Below are 23,955 nucleotides of genomic sequence, written 5' to 3'. Positions count from 1 at the left end.
GTCCTTAGTGACATTGACTGGACAGCTGTCTTTGGGGGCACACTTGGCAATGGAAAATCACTTGCTGTTGGATTCTGTGCCTGAAAATGCATTTGGAAGTAAAAGCAAAAGTGTATTTCAAGTAGCAATTAAAAATACACTTATGCAAGTCATACTAACATTTTCAGGAAGACAGCAGTGTCACAAGAAGCATTTTAACTGTGTTATTTTTATTCAGATGACTAATCCATGTCTTGCAGTAGGCACACATTGAATTTAGCATTCTACTGCAGTTCTCTATATGCAATCTTGAAATTTCAGCACTATCCTTCATTGATTTCTGCTAGCAGTACAGAGTCTTGAGAGCTCAAGACAGAACCATCTTTCCTGAATTACACAGTTGTTTATCAGGAGCCATGTACTGTTGTTCTCCTATTCTTTGTTTAAATGGCTTGGCTTCTCCTTTGATACAGGTTATTGATGTTCAGTTCCCTGCTGTGTGTCATTTGTTCATCTGGCTATTTGTTTTCCAACATGAATGATTTCCTTGGAGAAGCAGCTCAAAAAGAACGGAAGGAGGTTTAACACATCGGTAGGCAGTGCAGATACAAAAGGATATTTTGTTCTTTGGAGTACCTCTACTTCAGTCTCCATTTGCTGTCATCAATGGCAATTCTTTGTGACTGAGTGTATATTTGTAGTGGTGGTGGGTTTTTTTTAAACTAGAGTGAAATCTGTATCCAGCTAAATCATCACTTACTTAGATGTAATTTCCACCCTTGTCTTCCCTGTTCTGTCGTATGGATCAGGTGCTCTCTATTAGACCCTTCATGTTGCTAATGTTTAAAGCCTCCCAGGGAGCTATACAACAGCAGGTGTTTCGGTGCCTGTGTGACCTGCCCGCACGGTCTGTTGCCTTTAGTGACCATGAGGCAGATGGGAGATGTGTTGAATTGAATCTGGAAGAATTTTTTTTCCCCCTCGTTTGGGGCTTTTGTAATGTTCTGGGACTTATCCAGAATCCCACATGCTATGACAAAATTCAGCCAGCCAGATGGTCGCATGATTTCTCTTGTGACTGCTGCTGAGCTGGAGGCCAGCCCCTGTGAATTTCATATGTTTCACCAAGTTTCACTGGTGGAAACTGCCTCAAAATCCAGTTGAGATTTGCACAGTGACGACTTTGTATTTGAGAGGATGGGTCCTGGTCCTTTCCAGCAATCCTGCTGCTGGCTAGTAGTTTTTGATCTGCCACGTCACCTCCATTTCCTCTTGAACCATTGCCACGGTATGGTGCCAGCAACCATTTGCAAGGTTTCAGGACAGCCTGATCTGTAGCTATAGCCAGGTTGGAGGCTGGGACTTGCATCCCGCAGGACCGTTCCCAGCCAGTGTGCACAGGGATCTGGCACCATGGCTTCCCTAATGTGAGAATGCCGATGCTTGGCGAGGCTGGTTGTGCATATGTAATGATGATGGCCCTGTTACATCCTAAAGTAACGACACTGGTCCCCCTTGTGCAGCGTTAAAGAGTTGCTGTCATACTCTAGGTTTAGAATTGTGCTGTGCTGGGCTTCAGGTAAGACTGCTGTACAGCTGTGTGGCATCCAACTCTGCCACCTTCTTACAAGCTGCTTAAAATAATTGTAGAAATAAGGTTATTATTATTACCAGAGGTTTCAAACAAAGGACTTCTGACTGACAAAGTCCTGGAAGTTTGCATTGATATGGTTATTACTAATTTAGGTATGGGCAAAGGTTTTCTGTGGCTGAAAGCTTGGAGTTTCAAGATTAGAGAACAGGACTTCTGGAGACATCCAAACCATTGTTTAGAAGTAGGCTGCAAGACACTAGCTGTTGGTATTCTTTTTCTGAATCACATGCTTGTTTAAATATCTGAAAGAAAATAGAAAAGATGGGAAAAAACTCCACATTTTGCTTTTCCCATTTGCTCTCCTGGTAAATGAGAAAATGCTTAATGAAGCAACAGAGACAATCTTTAATGATGGCAAATTGAATTTTTTTTATTATGAGATTTTTAGTTTGCTTCAATTTTCGGGAGGGGGGGGGGCTTGCCTTTTTTTAAAAAGATGTGTTCATATGTTTGCTATTGGGGGACTGGGATGTGGTTGCTTTCTACCCATAGAGCTTTACGCAGAAAGTTTATGAACTACTGAAGGCTTTGTGCATGTCTGTGGACGTGGGTTGGTAGGTGAGAAAGAGAACAATGAATGGAGGTGCAGGACAAATAAATTTAAAAAAAATGCAGTAAGTGGTTAAGCTGGAAATATGGAGCACAACAATGGCAACAGGGAAGTGGCTGCACGTTTTTAAATGCAGTGAGACGTGATATATTTGAGAAGCATGTTCCTCCTGCAAAACCATGTCTGACTCGTTGCTTTAGCAACCTTAGTAGATCAGCCTGCTTGTTATTTTTGCAAATCTACACTTATATTTTGTTTAAGTATAATTTTGGGCATTACTCTTGAGGTCTAACAACTTCTGTTGTGTGCAAGTCTCACCACAGTTACCTCATTTCTAAATGTTTTTGAGGGGGACAGTAACATGCCTTTTCTTACTCCCAGGAGATTTTCTTAGGGCTCTGCTTGCACTGGTTCCCAAGATTAACTCCGCTATCTTCCCATCAGAAGCAGGGCTGCTAGATGCCCTGCATGGTCTCTGGCTGATGAAGAACCTGTTTCTTTCCTTTCTGGACTTTTAACTAAACAGCCTTAAATACAAAATTTTGCTATCTGAATTACAGAAATGTTACCAACTCTAGCATTAATATTATCTAGACATTTGAGGATGATATTGTATTATTAAATGATACAGATATTATAGGCACTCTTAATGTAAAGGATAAGTAGCATTAATACAGGTGAAGAACTAAGTGGACCAGCTTATCACTTTTCAAGAGCCAAAAAGTTGCTTCTGAGCCAAGCAGCACAGAAAAGAAGAGATTGCAGCCTGCAGAGATGACAGGTCACAATATGCGGAACTCTCTCCATCAAAATAGAGCATTGTGGTTTGGGATTTGTTTTCTCTGAGCCTTTATTAAAAACAGAGGCAGTGGTGAGATTATTTTAGAGCTCTACTATTCACGGGGTAGATACTGTATTTTCTGCACTCATGTTCTAGGAGAATAAAACAATGGCAACAATAAAATCTCTGGAGAATGAAATGTTTTTACCTGTGATTTGTTCTAGTAATTGTGGAACTTACTTTTACCCCCATTCAGCTTACTGTATTTCAGAAAGCTCAGGTTCCGATATAAACACCTGCACATCCCACCTAATGTTGTCACTATCTGTAGAAAAGGAGAGGGAAAATAAAGCTCAAAAAACTGTTTTTTGAAGACAAGTAACTGCGAGACCTGGTGCATTTATACATATATAAATATGTATATATCTATATGGTTAAAAAAAAAAATCGAGAACATCTATCTGAAGTAGCTTCTGTACCTTGTACTTGTTCCTTGTGGTAAGATAAATGTAAAGCTGTCTCCTTTCCATTGAAAAATGCTTCTAATTTCTGTTTTCTAACTAACAGGGAGATGAGTCCACATGATGGTTACTGGCTTCTGGGAAAACAAATAAGGAAACAAGAAAAGTACACTTCTAAAACACACTAATACAAAGGCAGCATGGAGGTAAAAAATGAAGATGACACGCCTGAGAAACTCCAAATAAAAACCTAAGCCTAAATAATTCTCCTTCACAGGGATCAGAGTAAGATAGTATAGTCTCAGTTTAAATGTAGGTCAGCTGGATTTGTGTTCAGATATTGATGGGTAAATAAGGTAAGTTAATAATATGGTTGTTTGCTTACCAAGTTGTTTGCCTCAGGATGTAAAATAGAACACTTTTTTATGTAACACCAGAAACATTTTGGGGAAGAAAAGCTCCCCTAATAAACATCCTATGTATAGGATTACATAGTTGCATGGAAAGTTTTGTAGTAATGTTTTCTTAATGTGATTCCTGTCAGAAACTGAATGCCCTATTTGATATAGCAAGCACAGGTTAAATTGGCTTAAAGCCATCATAAGTAGTGTAGTACATTTATTTCCTGTATTGTACGAGAGCTTTCTTCTTTTTTTTAAATAAAGAATTCAAGCTTTGCTGCTTAATAGGTCATCATCCAACCACAGTACTGATGACAGACCCACACTGAAGCTCCCTAGAAGCTGTCAGTAGTCCAGTGCCTTGCCTGTGTTGGCATGACTTTACCTGCTGCAAGGGAGACTCCTCGACAGGCTAGCAGACGTGCACAAGCTCCACCTTGAACTTATGTCAAAGAGTAGACCCAGTCAATCTGTAGTCACACATGCTTTATTCTGCCAGTACCTAAACATCTAACATGTAATTACTGGAGCGAAACTTGAGGTTGTTTACAGGGTTCTTACATTTCAAATTTTGTTGGGTTTTTCTAGGTTGTCATCTTTGTTTTTTCCTGTATAGCACTGGCAGGATTACAGAGGAGCATTAATCCATATGTTTATGCACATCTTTTACCCAAAGGAAATTCCAGAGGAAATCACTGAATCTTGCAGAGGGGTCATTCGTGTCTGTGTATGAAGAGTACTGTGTCTACAACTGCAAAACAGAACAGTTGTTTATGCATAGCAATCAGTATAATGAGTGGTTTGCTCTCACGGAGCACAAGGTCTCATAGACTGCCGAGCTGTTCCCTCTTTGGTAGATAGTGTAGACTGAATCGGGAAAGCTTGGCATTATTGCCTGTGAAGCATCAGGAAAGACTATTGATTCATGTGCTGCGCTTTTCCTTTGGCAGAGTGACTACAGCGATTCCAATGGCTGGTGACATCCCACGCCACACTGCATGGCAACGTGGCAGCGGTGAATCTTGGGCCAAAGGCAGTACCAAAACCCATGGGGTAAAATTTCATAACAAGCTAATTAGCAGTTCGCTGCCCTTTGTGCTTTTGAAAATCATTTCTGTTGATTTTTTATAACATCTTCTGCAAGAACAGCGTAACAATTAAAACACAGTACTTCCACGCGATGGCTAGAAACTGTGATCTGTCTATACAGGTTTCCATTCAATTTGATGAGATGGTAAAAGATGAGAGGAACTGGTTAAAAAAATACTCAGTTGTCTAGGTACCTCAGAGTTTACTGGAATTTTACTGCAAAGTAACACAGCCACCTTGTGTGTTAGACCTAAAAACCTGAAAATATGTATTTTGTATCTGTTGCCAATTTCACAAGTTACTTACTAGACTGTAACATAGTTGCAAGTTATTAAGGACTGAATCTCTGCTGTAATTTGGTACAATACCATGCTAGCTCAGGTTAGAGCAAAAAAAGGATAATTGGTACGTGGATACAAATTAGAGTTTAATATCCCATGCAGCTGTTTACATCTGCTTAATTAAGCAGCAGTGACTTCACATTAGCATTGCTATGATACCATAAATACACACTAGAGAAAACGGTACAATTATGTTAGCCACCCTCTTAATGTCAAATCGATGCAAGTTAGGTACTTTTTATTTCAGTGTTGTTTTTTAATGGGGGAAAAAAAAGTCTTCGCGTTTGAGGAGGATCTTCAGGTCCAATACATTTGGTTTTGGCACAAGTACCAGGATTTTATAAAAAGATTATGCTTCTGTAGGCAGACGGTTTAAGCAATAGATGAAGAGCTCTAATGGAAACCGCGAACTTACAAATAGTTGGAAGTCAGCGGGTAGTTTTGCTTTTGGAGCCTTTACAAGAGTATCACAGTTGTTTCGTACAGTAATAGAAGGTAAGTAAATAACCCATCTAGAAAAACGCAGTGCTGTTTTAACACTGATGAAGTTCTAACACTTTGACTATGTGGCAGAAACTCTTTGTTTCACGTATTTACCAGCAGCTCTGGCACAGAGCTCTGGCACAGAGCTGCTCGTTTTGCTTTTGAAAAACGCAGTGCTGTTTTAACACTGATGAAGTTCTAACACTTCGACTATGTGGCAGAAACTCTTTGTTTCACGTATTTACCAGTAGCTCTGGCACAGAGCTGCTCGTTTGCTTTTTGATTAAGGATCCCCTGAAGTAACGCAGACGTGCCTAAGTTGGTATTTTGAGAGGCACGTACGATCAGGACAGGCCTTGGATTAACGCAACATATCAATATAACAGGAAAGTTGTACTTCGGTCAGAACTATCGAAGTCTGTTAACCATCAGCATAAGAACACAACCTCAGTTGGTGCCATTTTTAATGATTAGAAATAATACATTGTAAAACAAAAAGTGAAAAAATTCCAGCGTGATACTTATAAACAAAGAACAAATAGAAAACAAAAAAGCTTCGGTTTTGCCTGATGTATAGTACTTATGATACAACGGATCATTAGTCTGAGGTAATACCAGTAATAACTTTTTAGTCCTTCAAGGACCGCTCAGAAATTAAGAACAGTGATAGTAACGCATGTTATGTTAAAAGCGAGACTTGATTAGTAAATCAAGCACATCCCTTACCCTTTTTAGTCAGGGATCTGGGGTTGCAAGTATAAAATCGGAAATAAGTCTGTACAGTAGGAACTACAGAACGTTGGAGTCCTGCGTGGCACGTCATTAGCCCCTGTCAGTACTTAGAGTACAGCTGATTATGTAAAAATCAGACATTTCAACAGAGAAAAGACTGTTCCAGAATAGCCCTTAAGAAATTTAGAATACTGTTAGTTTGCGTAAAATAGCCAAACAAAGATGAATTCAGAAGTCCAAATTTTGGCATGAGGTAAAACCATGTGCATTTATTTCATCTGCATTTTAGAATTAGTAAGCATAAAATTAAATATGTTGACTGTAATGAATTCAGTCGTACAAGTGCAAGTTTTCAGCTAGAACGTATTTTATGGCAGTTTATTTAAAAAATGTACCAGTAAATCATAAAAGAGGGATCATGTCCATTTAACGTTTATTGAAGTATACAGGAGGTTTTCTTTAGAATCAAATATGAGCATGAATATATGGCCAAACGTAAAATCTATCAAATTCAGTGAAAATTTTCTGACTTTAAATAGTAGCTGTAAGAATGACCAATATATATTCTTTGTTACAACCGCCCTCACTCTACAAGTAAAAAAAAATAATAAACATTCAGTAAACATTCTTTCCTAAGGTAGTTTCCCTTATATATCAGTGATTTATCCATTTCTTGTATACATAACTTTTTAAACATACCAATCAGTGGTTCTCACAATTGAAAAATAAAAGCACAAAAAAGTTTACACTCTTGTACAGGTAAATAAAAGATCATCTTGAATTAAACTGTATATCCTTAAGGGCATAGTATAGTTTCAATTTCATTACCTATTACATAATTAGCTTCTTACATACAAATATTGACATATTTGGCTTGTGCTTCAAAGCCTTTGTGTCTAGAAAGTCCATGTCGATGCAACTCATAACTTGAAATCAGTGGGGATATCTTTACTGCTGCTGGGTTTAACCTGCTCGTGCAACATAGTCTCTTCTGAACTCGTCGTGGCACTGCATTTGTCTGTGGAGTCGTCAGTGTCTGGATCCAATCCTTCAGGACAGGGAAGTTTTAGAAGTTCTTCCCGCAACTGAGCTGTATGACGCTGGATACACAAAAAAAGTCATATGGACTTTGAGACCGCAGTTAAAACATTACTTTTCACAATGTTAGAGAACAGAAGGCAAAAAAAGGAGTAAGTAGAAGAGGTGCAAGTGTACTCATTCAATGACCGGCTACGCTTTTCCCCTGTATGCAAGGATCGGTACTTTCCTTGTAGTGACAGGGTAATTAGCAAATGCTGCTAGGGACAAATTAAAGGCAGTAAACAGAGCTGCAGCCAACACGTGCATCGATATAAATGCTACGCTATTTGCCTCGCAGCTGAGTCATATCTGTGTTCTGTGATCGCAGCAGATACTGCCTTGGACTAGGTAGGTCATACAGCCCAAACATAAATTTCTAAGGAGTTCATGGTCTCGATGAGATCTGTTACGGAGACAGGTACACGGAGATTTACACTGGATCGTAATAACCAACGGTAACTTCATTCTGACGACCAGTCACATTGAAAGAATGCAAGTCTAGCAACAGAAAAAAGCTGCCTTTACATTATTTATTTATTTATTTACTTTTGCTCCTCAGGGGAAGAAAAAAAAATAGGTCTGTTGTCTGCATGGACACAAAATACAGAAATGATAGTACTTGGCTAGGAAGGGAGAAAACATTATAGTGGCTGTAACTGTTGATAAGAGTTTAACACAGGGTAAAACTAATTGTAATAGAACACAGTTTAATAACTCTGCTTTTCCATTCAAAAAGCTTGTTTTCTGGCAAGGAATTGGTTGTAGTACAACTTGATCGTAAACCCCCACCCCCCTTAGAGAGAACAAAATAAACTCTCTGCATCTTACACAAGTATTTAGAGAAAAACAGGCAGGACAGGCACTAAAGGAAAATCTAACTTAAAGGAAAAAATACTGAGAAAGTGGAGCGCACATACGCTTTCTCTCTTGACAGTTGGGAAACTTAGGTTTGTTTACATGTTTTAAAGTTGCTGGGGTTTTCTATTGTTATTATAAAACTCAGCTGCTGAGCAATTTCATTGCCATTTGTCATCTTTGGATTAAAGAACATAAAATTATAAAGCAGGTCTCACCTTCAGAGCTGCTGCATGATGGGACATAGTCCTGCCTACCCGTTTGTCACTGCTGTACTGCTGTATGTCTGCTATCCACTCCTCACACTGAGCCATGATCTCCACTCTTTTCAAGTAAAAATGTTTGTGGATGACCTGCAAGAAAATATTCCGAATGAAAGAACAGTGTTCGTTGTTTTCCAAGAACCACATAATTTAACAAAACAAAGTTTGCAAGACCCCTATGAATCTAACTGGATATAAGGGGGAAAAAAAAAAAAACCACAAAAAACCCAGTATGAGGATAATTCAGCATTGAACCAGGTTGCAGATAAACTGTGGAATTTCTGGTCTTGGAGGTTTCCAAGACCCAACTGGAAAAAGCCCTGAGGAACCTGGTCTGAATTCAGCTGATCCTGTTTTGAGGAGGAGGTTGGCCTGGATGTCTCTTCCAGTCTGTATGAAATCTACGATTTATGTGTGGTCTGCCATTTCAGTACTCACTTGTGTTATCTGGGTGAAGGGTAAATGAGTGCCAGAAATCACGCCAGGGAAAAGAAAAAGCGATAGCAGAACTTTAGACACGTTCTTCAGTTCAAAGATGATCTTACTATGCAGGCACTATGGCTGGACGTTTATGTTTGCATAGGGGCAGGGGTACACAGATATAATATTAAGGCTTTTATTGTTGGTTTCACAGTCCTATTTTATTAAAGAAGCATAGGCAGGAAGTATAAGCGCCATGTCTTCCCCTGTCACTAACCACTTGCTGCCTGAACAGAAGACAGGTAAGCAGAAACGCTGCCAACAGTATGACCGTAGGAACATAACATGCTTCTGCCCAGAGAAGAAGGATCATACCAGCTGCTATGGAAGAGGTACAACCACAGTTATACGCCCTAGGCAGAGGCAGCACCTCTGGGAACAACTAGAATTCCCAGGCAACAGTAGCTGAGCTTCCCACAGTTTGGGTGGGAACCAGTATTTGATTGCATAGTCATTTTGGTATTTCTGTACAGATTTGAGTTTAAAAAAACCAACCGATCAGTCCTCAGACAAAGTTGTGAAACTCTGCTTAGTGTTGGCTTTGTCGTAAACAGTTTTGTAAAACTCTGCCTGGTGAAAGAAACAAGAAAATCAAAGAAATTTTATTGAGCACAGAGAGTTCTTGGCAATATTGCAACGTAATTGACAAAATCATCTTTCCCTCTAGAGGTTAGAGAATATAGCTATCTGTCTAAAGAAAAACTGCATCTTGAAAGCATAACTGACTTCAATTCTGGATGCATTCCTTATATCCATAATGGAGCTTGGAAGAACTCCCAAAGACTGGCAGTTTAGATCTCCTGAGCCCACCTGTCATTTAAGACGCTAAAGGGAAGACAGCTCCGATTTGTGAAGACAGAAGATCTTCGGAGCTGAAAGATGTACGTTCTTTCTTAGGCCTAAGTTTTCAGGATGCCTTTGCGTTTATGTTACTGAATGATCATCGCCGTTAAGGCTCCTAACACAACCCTACAAAAAACACTAGAGATCTTATCCACGAGCTAGTCTCTCAGAGAACTGCCCAGATAATCTATGCTGGAGACGTGTTTTCATTTGGATGGGCAGATGCAGACGGAATCTAGCGTTCTTCCAAAATTCAGCTATTGCATCAGAGAAAAACGCAGTGCTTTCCAGTGCGTAATTTCCATTTTCTGATACATAAAGAAAGATACATGCCACTTTACATAATGATAGGGAATATGTATTCAGAGAAGCAGAAAGGGAGTTGTCACGTTGCACAAGTTGATAAGGCACTGGGTAGGACCCCAAGCTTAAGCTAGTATGATTGTGTTTTTAACACAAAAGCAAGCTATCTTAGCCTCAAACTTCTCCTTACAGAAGCAGGCAATTGTAGCTTCAAACTTTTTCTCAGAATCTTGAGGATTTCATCATACTGTCCTGAAGACCTCTATATATGGAAAACCAGAAAATTTTATCTTGGGGAAATGAGGAAAACCGCAGTTACCTAAACCAGAACAAAACAATTTGCATGCAAAGCTTTTAAGTGTTGGCCAGTTCTCTTCTGTGCGGCAAAACTCTTGTCTGTTCACGGGTAACAGAAGGGAGTTTCAAATGTCCAAGATACCTCTGCAAACTGCTATCTACCTCTCAGTGCTGTTCTTCATTTACATGTGTGTGTGTGACTTAGCTGAACTCAGTCCTAGCTACGTACCACATTTAGAAAGCTAGTAGTTGTATTGTTTTCAACATCTGCCTTTTGGTAATGATGTGCTACGCGTAAGTCATCTGTTCTCAGGGAACGATTGGTTTTCCATTGAAACACCACCATTTGGATACACCTTATTACTTTACCTTCCTGAAGAGGGGCAGGATGTCAGCTTACAAGCTGTCTTGCAACCATTTTGCGTTAATATTCATACAGGTTCTCTTACTTAGTGTATCTTAGCTCTTTTTTTCTTGACTCCATTGCCATATATGTTCAAGTCCCTGAGATCTAATTGACCTGCTTTGAGAAAGGAGTTGGACTAGAGACATTGAGAGGAGTGCCTAACAACTACATTGTTCTGTGGTGCTATGGGTGAGCCAGTCTATTTTCAGTAATGTAAACAAATGAAGCAATTTGATTTCTTTCGGTAAGTTTTTAAGACAGCGTGAAGGCATGAAGGTTAGCATTGCTTTTATCAGCATCCAGACAGTTGCTTTCAAAGGCATAGATTTCTAGTTTAGCACAGGTGCTTCGTGGATCCTTCCATAAGTGATACACAGTCTGGAATTTGTTGTAAAGTATTTTTCCAATCTACATTGTTTTGGTGTATCCAAACTGTTTCCTAATACTTGCTTCAAATTCATGTCTTACTTTTAGCTATGCTGACTAACAAACATCGAGTGCCCGTTTGTAGGGCTGATCAATAGTTTTCACATGGAATATAAAACATGCCACCTGGCATTAAGAATGAGCCAAGCTGCATGAACCATATTTTATCGAACTGTGCACCAAGCCTCCTTATGGGTCAGCCCCAATTTGTGTGCATTCCCCTTTCCCGGAAAAGAATCTGTGAAGTCAGGTGCATCCTTATTCACTTCAGCCTCTGGAGGCAGTTGCCCCAGGGAATAAAGAGGCGGCTAAACCAGACATCTCATGCATGATGTTTCCAAATATCTGCATTACTGTTAACACTTCAACGAGATAAATAAACAAACAAGATATTTACTGTGCTTCACAAAACCTACCTCCTTAAAACATGGCGATGGATTTCTAATTTGTTCAAGCATTGCCCACTTGACTGTTGCCTGTCGTATATTGCCATCATATTCTCTGGAGCTCTGGGTACCACTCGGAGTACCTCTCGATCGTTCATAACCTGGTTCATTAAAATACGGTTCTGCTACCAGTATCAGGGATTGGACAGACACTAACACCTGTTAAGAGAAGAAACTAAATATTAAAATTGTGCCACCTACTTGTTTTTACAAATACACATAGTTTTGCTTACCTTCTATGCAAAAGCACTTCTACGGCAAAGTACTGTCGTTTGTTATACAGGCTACTTGCAAGTAGGGAATGTCCGTGCTTTCAAACCAAAACCATTATTACACATAAAACCCCCCAAGCCCTACGGCTATGTATGTAGCTTAACCGCTGAGAAAATGACGAATACAAGGTAAAAAATAACAAAAATTCAAATATAAGTAAAAGAAAATGGTTAAAGAAAGAGATGTCTGATTGCACCCTTTTGTGAAAGAAAGCGTATTTGTCAAGTTCTCAGTCAACAATTCTTGAACTTTCCCGGTGGCTGAGCTTACTAATTCTTCTGATTCTGAATTAGGTGGAAAAGGATCAAGGGAGGTGAAATGCGAACCACTGAAATTAATCTTGGCATACACGCTCTCCCATTTTTTTCCTTCAAATGCATTCAATTGATTTAGGTATGTTTTTAGCCCTTTAGTTTCAGATTTTACATGTAACACTGTGTGTCATATGCCACTAGAACAAAACCTCAGTATTTCTCTTGAGATAAAAAAAAAAATGTTTTCAGTACTGTATCAACAAAGCACCAACTATTCAGTGATAAGGAAATGACAGTTTTTCCCCTTTCAATTTTATTATCAAGGACATCTGGGAATAGCTGCTTACATACATACGAGGCATTTAACTATATGCCCAAGTATTCCTAATATAAAACAAAGAATTAAATAGATACATAGGGCATGTAGGAATCCAAATGTATATGTACTGCGTATTCATGATTTGATGTCTTGCTAATTCTTCCAGTATTAAGATTGTTTGGCCCTGTCAGCTTATTGTTGTACTTAATCAAAACTATGTTACATGCAAAAACATTATATAGGTAGAAGAACATTACTGACTTTTTTAAATTTATTTTAAACGAAGGATAGGTTTTTCTTATGTACTTAGGACCAAGTCCAGCAAGAATTTTAGGGATTACGATTCTGTGACACAAACCTAGTTCCAGAACTGTGAAGAATTCAAAAAAGGTGATTTGAACACTTACATTTCCTCAAATATTGAAAAACTGATGATATGTTACATGCCTAAGAACGGCATTTCCAGCACCGGGCACATTCAGGTGCAAGATATCCACTGCAGTAGATAAAAAATGTCAGGGCAGCTGTTTCTGGAACTGGCTCTCCTCCCAGCCTAGATACAATTTAAAGCTTGGAGCCATCCCTAATTTAGCAGCCCAGTTTGTGAATTTGGATATGGATGACAACAGTCCTCCTTGTTCTTGGAACATGCAGAACGTACAGCTTACATCAGATAGATACCGTGTCAGCGACAATTCCAGACTTTGGTTCTCTCACAGGGCAGTGCCCCAACAGCGAGGTACTTGTGCTCTGTGCTTAAGCGTGGCATTCTCTCGGAGTTTCTCCTGTAGCAACGCCAGCACAAAAGCCTTCCAGCTTTCCATACTCTCTGCAGTGTGTACTCACTCCATAGACACAATGCCAAACCAGTAACTCGTATCAAAGCAACAGCCCAAGAATCAGTTAATGTCCCAGGTTAATCTCAGTCCCACCATCACCTCACAGAAACACGCCCTTATTCCTTTTGGTGCCATGACACTTGGTGTTTGCAGTTGTGTAGTTGCTGTACTTTATCTATAGCCCGGAAGGGCAACCTAGGGCAGCTAAGTCTTTATCCTGATGCGTAGGGCAGGTGGCCGTGCAGTGGGAAATGTGAACCAGCATCCTCCTTTGGGCTGAGAAAGAAAATTAAACAAGTTTTTCTGTTTCCCAGGCAGGTGCTCCAGGTAGCTGCTGTTAGACGGTATAGTGTTCACCATCACATTGTCTCCCGTGCCTGCCACGCATTCAACTAGAAGCAGCCATGGCTATTTTGTGTTACACTTAAAAATTAAAACATGGATAAATGCATCGAAATATACAGAATGTGCCTCGCAAACCAGGTTCCAGCAAGAAAATGGCCACTTGTGACACTAAAAAAGGCAGAATATTAACGCAAATGTGCTAAGCCAAGGCAGAGTACTTTGGGTCCAACGCTTCAGGTACCGAAGGTGTTTTGGTGATCTGTGGCCTTTACAAGCGTCTGGAAGTAGTTGGGGTTTGCTTTTTTTAATCTTGTATTTTTGAGATATACATATATATTTTTAAATAGCTATGGTGGAGAAATTTGACACTATGCAGCATTGTACTTTCTTGGCCTTAATAACCGGTTGTTACTTTGAATTATAATTGTAACGAATGAGAAACTCTGAACTGATCTTCCAGTTTCATTTGGGTTATAAAAGTTAATTTCTGAAGTATGTTGGGTGGTCTGACAATAGTTTCATCTCTGAGCCAGAAAAAACATGTACTGCTTAATTCTTCCCAAGCAATTTATTTAGTCCTACAGCTGTTTTCCATTTAAAAGCCACAAAGTGTTTTTCTCCCAGTATGGGGGGGACTTTTTCCAACAGCTTTCTTACTGTTTTCAAATTGATACCCTAAAAAACTTTAAAATTTGAAACTTAAATGCTGCATGAGATTTCTGACAATCCAATCTAACATTTTAATCTAAGAAAAAGGACTTTAGTGAAAATAAGACTTCATAATACTTGCACCTTCCTGCACTGATTTTATAGTTATAGCCCAAAATTTCAGTTCATCTCTTGATCAAGAAGTTGTATCTTGGGAAGGTGACACTATGTAAGGAGCCTCAAATTAGGTCTCCAAATCATAATTCGTCCCTTGAAGGAAGAGGGAACGTTAATATCTCCAAGGATGGAAATTCTACAATCTCTCTTGGACACCCGTCCTAGTGTTTGATCACCCTCATAGTGAAAAAGTTTTTCCTCATATTTAATCAAAATTTCCCACGTCCCATCTTGTGTCAATTGGTACTTGTCCTAGCGCTCTGCATCTTTAAGAGGTGTCTGGCTCCATCTTCTCTGTATCTTCCCCATTTAGGTACTGAAGACAGCAGTAAGATCTCTTTGCCATTGGTCCAGCCACTTTTTCACCCGCTTATAATGCACATCTCACCGATTTGGCTACAAGGGTACTACGGGAGACCGCATCAGAGGTCTTGCTGAAGTCTAAGTAAGCTACATCCACTGCTCTCCCTTTGTGCAGAGCCAGTCGCCTCACTGTAGAAGGCAAGCAGGTTAGGCGTTATTCGCCCCCCGTAAATCCACGCTGGCTGTTCTCAATCACTTTCTTGTCTTCCATGTACTTGAAAATACCTTCCAGGAGGGTTTGCTCCATAATCTTCCCAGGGAGTCAGGTGTTGCTGACCAGCCTGCAGCTCCGCAGATCCTCCTTCTTGCCCAACTTGAAACTGGGTGTGAGATTTGCCAGGAAGCTCCCTTGATTGTTCTGACCTTTCAAAGATGAGAGCTGGTGGCTTTGCAATGACATTGGCTGGCTCCCCAGCACCCCCGACGCATGAGATTTGGTTCCATGAACCCGTGGGTCCAAACAGCTTGAATACTGTTTCCTCTGCTGTGGGTAACTCCTCATTCTCACAGACCTTCCTAGTGAGGGCTCAGGGACATGGGAAAGCAAACCTTACCCCTAAAGAGTGAGGCAGAGATGACCTCTGCCTTTGCCATGTCCTTGTCAGTAGGTTCCCTGCCCCACTGAGCAGCAGGAAAGCCTAGGAAAATGTGTTCTTTTGCTGCCAACATACTTGTAAGAAGCCCTTCCTGTTGCTCTTTATATCCCTTGCCATTTTCACCACCAGCCGAGCTTTGGTTTTCCTAATTTCTCTCCTGAATGCTTGTCCAGTGTCTCATTTCTAATGAGTAGCCCTTCCCCTCCTTCCACCTTTTGTGTACTTCCTTTCTGCAGTTGAGCTTAGGCAGGAGTTCCTTGTTTACCCACGCTGGCTTTCTGCCACTCTTGCTTGACTTCCACACACTGGAATAGACCGTTCTTGAACTTCTAAAGGAGGCTGGTCAACCAGCTCTCCGAGGCCAATTCTTGAACAAGCTGAAATCTGTTCTGCTGAAGGACAAGGTTGTTAATCCTACTATGCTGAAACAGAAACTGTACAGTCTTTTAGGATTTGGAACAGAAAATGTACCTTGTGCTATGTAGTAATTACTCCACGGAAGGAATAAATTCAGAAAGTGCCATAGGAAATAAGCCATTGCAAACTTTAGTTTTATTTAATGTATGTGCTTATTAGTCAGTGCATTTCTGTGACATAAAGCTGAAAAGGGTAAGGACTGTATGTCCTAATAAATTCCAGTCTAATTTAACACTAATTGTTACTGAACACAGCATACCTACACTTTAACTCCCTGCAGCCTTATTCCTCTATTCAGCTTACTTGCAGACTTTGGAGGAGTACCTTCACAGTTCTCACTAGTGTACTTCACTGTCTCATCTCTCACAACGTGGAGCCTGCTTTGTCTTCACCATAAATAGCTTGTGATAGAGAGGTCCAGGAGGTGATGTCTTCTTCCAGTCTTTTTTTTAATTTTTTTTTTTATTTTTAAATAAAATATTTTAAATCATCCAAGCAAAGTCCAGGCAGTGCAGCAATGAGCTGCACACATGAACAGCCACTCTTCAGGACAAGACCAACAGAAGTATTGGCTGGAAGGAGCACTTTGAAGAACTTGTTTACTTCACAGTGTTTCTCTTCTAGTGTTCCAAGGACATTTTCTGGACTTTTGTCTTATTTATGCTTATTTAAGAAAATTCTGGTTTAAAAGCACTAGAAAAAGAATCCTTAGGACTGACAGACCACTTACTACTCCTAAATGACATCTACTGAAAAGAAAGAAGAAATGCTCACCTGCAAAAAACTTGATGTTTGGGGATTCCATTTCTCTTCTGGCCTCCCATGCCATGTGTTAAGTATGCTTAAACACACCTGAAAAGGTGACATTGTTAATACCACAGACAAGTGTTATGATAAAATTGTTCTGCTTGGGCAGAACAAAATGTTAACGTTACATTTAAATTTTGACAAACTGTTGTGTAACTGCATTCTAAAAGAAATTTGTTTCCTATGAAACTAATTTGAAATGAAAGCAGATAAAAATAACGTGGATAAGCAAGAACAGCACGTTAATAAATGAATAAAGTAAGGTAGATTACTTTTCTTCAAGGAAAACCTAGGGATTCTAGTGGCTCCGAAAGTAAATGAGTCATGAATACTATCTGATTCTTTACCTTCCTCTTCACATACTGCTCTAACACTTACTGTTGTGGGTTTTAAAGACAATCGGTCTGCTTAAGCATGTGAAAGGTGGTTTCTGTCACACAGACTATCAAGGAATTGAAAATATTCGTTAACTTTTATGACTGATCTGGACTTCATGGAAGTCTATGGAGTTCTTGTACCTTATCACAAAATGGAACAATCAAACACAGGGAACAAAAAGAGACAAAATAAACAGAAGAAATTTAGAGGTGAGTATTTGCCGGGACTTAACGTATGTTAGGCAAAGAAAAAACGGAGATAAAGTCTCCACTGTGAATTACATTCCGTGCCCATGTTAAGGGAAAAGCCCATGTCTAGTACTGGAAAGGAGCATGATAGCTTGTGAAAACAGGGAGCGTGGGGAACCCATGAATGACAGTGGAATAAGGGAAAAATGTTAGCCTATGGATTAAATGTTTACACACCCCCAAAAAAAGCTGACGGAGTGCCACAGTGCTACAGCCAAAGCTATTCTGTGGGTCTGTGCTTCGGTGGAGACATTCACATAGCCATCTCTGTAGCTCTGCAGAGGATTTAATGTGTGCTTATTTTTAATATAAATAGAAGTTGCATCTCCCTGATACGCACTGGACTTCCTCTTAGCTTTTTGGAGCCTTTAGAATGAGCCACAACATACCAAGGAGATGGGGGGAGGGAAGGGGGAAAGCTTGTTTGTTTTAACTTTTGATATTATTTCCAAAAGCTTTACTATTTTTTGAGAAAACTGTCATTAAGTCCATATTTTAGAGTTACATTTTTTTAATAAAGGATACCGAGGTTAAGGAAAGTCTTTATCTTCCCTCAAGAAAAAGCATTTTTGCATGGAAAAAGAGAGACAGGGCCCTTGGCAAACACATTTGGTTGCAGCTGGTATGGAGCACACTTTGTCCATGGAAAGGATCTTGGGTATTTCAGCTGGCCAAAACAGATTTCTGCCTGGTTAATTTAGCAAAGAAGATGGAAAAGAAGATTTTTCTAGGTCAAAATTACTTGCTTTTTGGTCCAATCCAGCTCATAAAGGCTTTAAAAAATCTCCAAGACTATTCAGAAAGGAGGAGATCATCCCCGTCTGAAACTGTTACATCGCTCTTCATTTCAGCTTGAAGACCAGTTTTAACCAAACAGCTTCCTCCAGTATGTTAGGAGCGGCTGATCATTTGTTTGCAAAAAGAAAAGTTTCATCCGTTTCACTTCCTTGTTCCATCTATACACAAGAACAAAGTTGACCTACCTTGCCATCATTGTAGAGGTTTGGATTAAATCTCACGCTGTGGCCTCCAGTTGTTTCCAGATTCACAAGTGGAGGGGAATTAGGATAGTCTTGTGGAAAGTATACGTCAAATTCAAAGCAACCATTTGCGTAAGGGGTGTCTGCAGGACCAGTAATGAATGAGAACCTACCATTGTAAAAGAAAGAAAGAAAGAAAGAAAGAAAGAAAGAAAGAAAGAAAGAAAGAAAGAAAGAAAGAAAGAAAGAAAGAAAGAAAGAAAGAAAGAAAGAAAAAAAGACAGTTTTCAAAAAAATCCTTATATTTGTCACAGAGTTGAGATTTGTGTAAGTTATAGGAAGCACTTCATTTCCACGTGCTACTTATCACAAAATACCATTAGACATCACAATCATGTGCAGGCTGTCAGTCTGTTCATTTTGATACTCTGGGTAAGCGAAGCCCTCTGCTAGTGTTCATTTCTCCAGAGTACAAATGGAAAGCAAAACAGAAGGAGCTAAAACTCTACCCCCTACTGGGTGCTGTTAATAGAATTTTTCTTCAAACTTCATGTCCAGAGATACTCAGTGTACTTCTCCATACCTCCTGCTTTTAATCAACTTAAATGGTCCCATGCAAAGATACACTTTGACCATAATGGAGTAATGAAATTAAACTTTCCCCTTCAGAATAGCTGAAGAAGAAGAATGCACCTTGTTCTGTGAAGTCTCCTTGGTTAACAGCGCACTCCTGGGGTAGAGGGACTCTCCCTGCCGCCCGCCAAGTTATTGAGAAGTCAGGATCAGAATCTAAAATGCTACTACTGACGTTAAAGTTTGGACAGCGAAGTACGCATGAAATACTTCTGTTTTTTCTTAAGATTTAAGGCACCTTCTTAAACATTTATATGCCGAGCTGAAAGAGGGAAATAAAAATAACGTTGCTTCTGTACCTTCATAATGTCAAGCCGCTCCTCATCACAACGTACAAAAACGCTGGATGAAGATGACAGAGGCAGCGATGTTGAAAGAGTCACAGCTTCTTGAGCAAGACGTCGGGCTCTGGCAGCACTGTTGGCGTCACTTGCATTTTTTACCTGAGACATGTAGTGGTAATTTACTTTAAAAACCAATTTTCCGTCATCATCTTCAGAAACCATTTCAAATGTATCTAGAAGAGAAGAAAATTTTAATGCCTCAGGAAAAACAGTGAAGTTAACTAACAGGATTAGTCTCGGATAAAGATTCTGAGTATTAAAAGCAGGAAAGTTTAATTTGCATTACACTAATGCAAAAAAATACGTATTTTGTGAGTTAACCTTGATCACAGAAAACAAAGCATTAACACTCCTGGGTCGAATTAATTTCTGTAGCAAATTTACAAGCTTTCATGTGCAACTTGTCAACACCACTTCCGATTTGGAAAGCTACCAGCTACTCCAGACCAGGAATATAATGATACTTATGAATACATAATAATGCTAATAAGGCAATCGGTGTGAAGCAGAGTGCCAATGGTATTTACTTGTGTGGTGGTTGCAGTGTTATTAAAGAATCATAAAAAATTACAGTCAAGCTAGTTTTTTTTAATCACTTACTACGCAAAATCTGCAGCACGGCTGCCAGGGTGAAAAGCTACCATTACAATCTTCCCTACCTCCTATTCTTGGCATACGCTTCACAAACATTTGTGAGGAAAATCCCGTACAAATACAACAGCAAAGAAATGGGATGGCAAATGCTGTCACTGCAACTCAAAAAAATACTCATAGAACATGTTTTTGCAATAGTTTTATAGCTCTTTTTGGACGAGATACTGTTTGTTCTTTATGAATGTTTTTTGAACACGTGCCCTTTATGGCCAAAACATGCACCGACTCCCATCACGTTTTCCAAATGCAACATATTGCACTCCATGAAAGGACACAACGAAGTTTACTACGGTTTCATTTTAAAAAACACATTTTGATCTGAATTCTGTTTCATTTAAAAAATAAAAACTACATTAACAAACATATATATGCAGTTTATATATAAGCTTTAAAAAAATCTACTAACATTTCAATATAATTTGAGGACTGACAAACACTTAAATCATTACTGGAATGAAAACATGAACACCAGCATTGAATTCATCTGGTCCCTTGAATTTATCTAGTGCATGCTTAAAACATTTCTTATTAGTTGAAAGAGTGCATTAGTTCGTAACCTGAAAATACAGACTTACATAATTTTCCATATGTGGAAAGTATCAGTGGCCACATATGTAAAAAAGTTGGTAACTTTCTAAAATAATTAGGGATTCAGTGCAACAGATTGCATATTTCTTAGGTATCTGCCTTCTAAGACACAAATATTCACACTTCTCAACCTACCAAACTGGAGTTTTTTCATGACGGCCACATACTTTTCTTCAAGAGACCGTAAAACAGACAAAGGCTTGGGCTTCACAGCAGCCTTTTTGGAGTATTCAGCCATCTTCTTTTCTGTTACACAAAACGTGATGGTTGGTTGTAGTTAATCATGTAATTTTACATGAGACAAATACAGCAAGCACCTGGGGATTATTCAACTTGAAATGACATTTTATGGTGACACTTTGCAGAGAAGTCTGAAAACTGGGGATCACTCACAACATACAAATCTGTTTTTCTCACTACTATATATTTCATTATCTGAACAGCTTGAAGTAAATAAAGATCGTTATCTCAGCTCAGAAATAATTCATGACTACTGCTGCTATGAATATTCTTTCATTGTCTCTTCTAATTTTTTTTTTTTAAATTAAAAATAGAAAGTATGACATACGCTTGTGTGGATGGACATTCACACATGCATTCTTGATGCATTCTCCAAAATGAGGAGCTGATTATACACGCCTTTTCCAAGTCCACTCCCCCAATTTAGCTACTTTATCTTTAGTTTTCTTTACTAGACAACCAGATGGTCCTTTGAATGTCTGCAGGTTCAATCCATGATTTAGATTTTTGTTCTGCATTCATCTAGTTAAGAGTTAGTCTAATTCATAAGATTCAGTTCGAACAGCAAAGGCTTCACTATCAAAGGTCAGGTATGTTGTCTTCTGCCAAGGGGGGGGGGGGGGGGGGAGGGGGGGAGGTGCTATACAACTGTGCTGAAAGTCACGAGATGTACTCTCACTTACTTGAATTATTCTATTTCCTGATTGGAACATTTAAGACTACCACAAGGTTCCAACAGCCTTTGAAAATGTAGTCGGTGGTTGGGGGCAGGAGGGAAGTATTTATTCTTGCTTTTAAGCTAATTTTAAGTTACCTGTTAGTGAATGTATTACAAATAAACACTATACAGTATTTACAGAAGTATTTCTATTTTACCTTGGTTTGCTTGGCGCAAACTGGTGGTAGCAGCATAAACTATCTCTGCAGTCTTTTGGATGTCTGGTACCAAAAGTGTCAGTCCCTCTGGTTCTTGATCAGAAGTATCTGGTTTTACTCCCGCTTTAGCTTTGTCTTTTTTAGACCTGTTTTTGGCAAAGAAGTAGGATATAGCATGAGGGAATGTTTTTCAACCAGTCATACAGCATATTTGTCAACGGGGAAAAATACCGAAGATTAAAGACCAAGATTAAAACAAGTCTTTTGAAATGGAACGTCCCTCTGTATCTCCAGGTTAATCACTGAACGCAGCGATCAGCTGTGACGATACTGAACATACAGTCTTGATTGGACAAACAGAAATACATCTGACATGAAGAGTAAAAATATGAACACAAAGCCAGTGATACCAGTATACTAGTTTCTGCTTCAACCACTTACCATTTTTGCTTGTTAGGCCTGCATGCTGACCTTATGTTTGCACATTTTCAAGAAATACTAGAAAATCTTACAAAATCAGCATAAGAAAGATCACGTCATGAATGTGCACTTCATCCACCCATGTAGATCCTGGTGCAAAATCAAGTCCTAAATAGGAATACAGAACTCTCTCCTATTCCACAATACACTAGCGATTCTTTAAAATACACTAACGGTGTATTTTAGGTATTATTTTAGCACTAGGAAACCTCTAGTAGAAATTCACAGTATGTCTATGAACTGCAACCTACGCATCACAAGAGAGTGGGTCAAAAATGAAGTTTGTGTCTCTCTGCAGTTCTCTTCTGGGCTATAAATTTAAGACCTTTTATTTCAAGAAACAGTTTAATGTAACATGATTTTTAAAGTCTTACAAATATAGAAGGCGCCTATATTATATTGGATGTTTATAATCAATGTATTGCAAATTAAAATGTCAATTTAAACACCTCAAATTTTTCTAATGAAATAATATGAAAATACAGTATATACTAACACTGTTTGATAGAAGCTAGTTGCCTAGTAAGTTAAGATATATTTAAATATTTTGATTGTGATAACCCAGTCTTTACTAGACATGGTATTTGATAACACTGTAACCTAAATGTATATATTTAAAAGCTGCTATGTTTTAAGAGCTAGCATAAATTTACATGGTTATCCTGCAAAACTTAAGAGATTTTAATGCTAACAGTCCCCAAATTATTTTACTGTAATTTCTGTATTTTTTTTTTGTTTTCATAGCACTTGTTTGTTTAAGATCCAAACAGGTTCAACAGCCAAGAAGCACTGGTTTTCTCTTTCCCACTACCATACCTAGAAGCAAAACAGAAAGCTATCTACACAAGAAAAATTAGCAATTTAATGCTTTGATGTCCCAAACATACTTTAGCAACTACCAAATACGATATTCCTTCTGTATTTTAATCTAGACTGAAATCATGCATAAAGAATGAGTCTCAACTATTCAACAGAGGTGATTACAGTAATACTGAAAGTCTTGGTTCTACCTAATCAAATGAGAATTCCCCTAGAGTGCATTAATACCAATTCATTACCGCACCACGGAATATCTTCCCTGTTCCAGATTTAATCCAAGACGACGTTAGCCCGTTGTTGACTTCAAGCAATACTGAGCTGTCAGGTGCTCAAAGTTAGGAGGAAAGCATCAGAGCCAAACAGTGTCGTTCAGCCTTTAAGGAACAGTTTAAGACAAAGGAGCAGCAGCTGCCTCTCCCACTCATACTTTCCAAAATCCTCATCGCTGCCTTCTTCCTTGTGGAAATCTAAGCCAATATTTTAAAAATAACCTAAAAATGTCTATTTAAGCCCACTAAACCTCAGTGATACCTGTTTTAACATCACAGGCATGCTAGCAGCCACCAGTCCCAAGAAAGGTGTACAGATTTAGAACTGCTTGCTGTTGATGTAGAATCCTTAAGCTATTTGCTACAAAACCCTTGGAGAAATTTTGACTAAAATGAAATGTCAGCGGGCTTATCCAAGAGAGAGATGTGTGAAAAGCAATGAAAATGTGAGTGGTGAAGATACTGAAAGTGAAATTAATTCTTACAAATTTATTTTCAAGACAGTCATCTTGTAGGGCTTTTACCTTCCCCATGGTTT

The 23,955-nt window shown here is 39.0% G+C and overlaps 1 protein-coding gene across 1 annotated transcript in view; it reads right to left on the bottom strand.

The window, feature by feature from the left end:
• Positions 1–6,188: 6,188 nt before the first annotated feature.
• BIRC6 (baculoviral IAP repeat containing 6) overlaps positions 6,189–23,955 on the bottom strand; it is a 171,375-nt gene continuing 153,608 nt past the window's right edge. The window contains exons 66-73 of the mRNA XM_009331049.1: positions 21,850–21,995; positions 20,869–20,979; positions 19,443–19,664; positions 18,518–18,675; positions 16,876–16,953; positions 11,841–12,029; positions 8,625–8,759; positions 6,189–7,571 (exon numbers count right to left, since the gene is read on the bottom strand). Of these exons, the coding sequence (XP_009329324.1) occupies positions 7,392–7,571; positions 8,625–8,759; positions 11,841–12,029; positions 16,876–16,953; positions 18,518–18,675; positions 19,443–19,664; positions 20,869–20,979; positions 21,850–21,995 (1,219 nt within the window). The 3' untranslated portion in view covers positions 6,189–7,391. The remainder of the gene's footprint in view (positions 7,572–8,624; positions 8,760–11,840; positions 12,030–16,875; positions 16,954–18,517; positions 18,676–19,442; positions 19,665–20,868; positions 20,980–21,849; positions 21,996–23,955) is intronic.

Source organism: Pygoscelis adeliae, unplaced genomic scaffold, assembly GCF_000699105.1.
Source record: "Pygoscelis adeliae isolate BGI_AS28 unplaced genomic scaffold, ASM69910v1 Scaffold218, whole genome shotgun sequence".
Classification (NCBI taxonomy): domain Eukaryota; kingdom Metazoa; phylum Chordata; class Aves; order Sphenisciformes; family Spheniscidae; genus Pygoscelis; species Pygoscelis adeliae.
The sequence above is the reverse complement of the archived record's forward strand: the minus strand, read 5'-3'. Positions and strand labels throughout refer to the sequence as shown.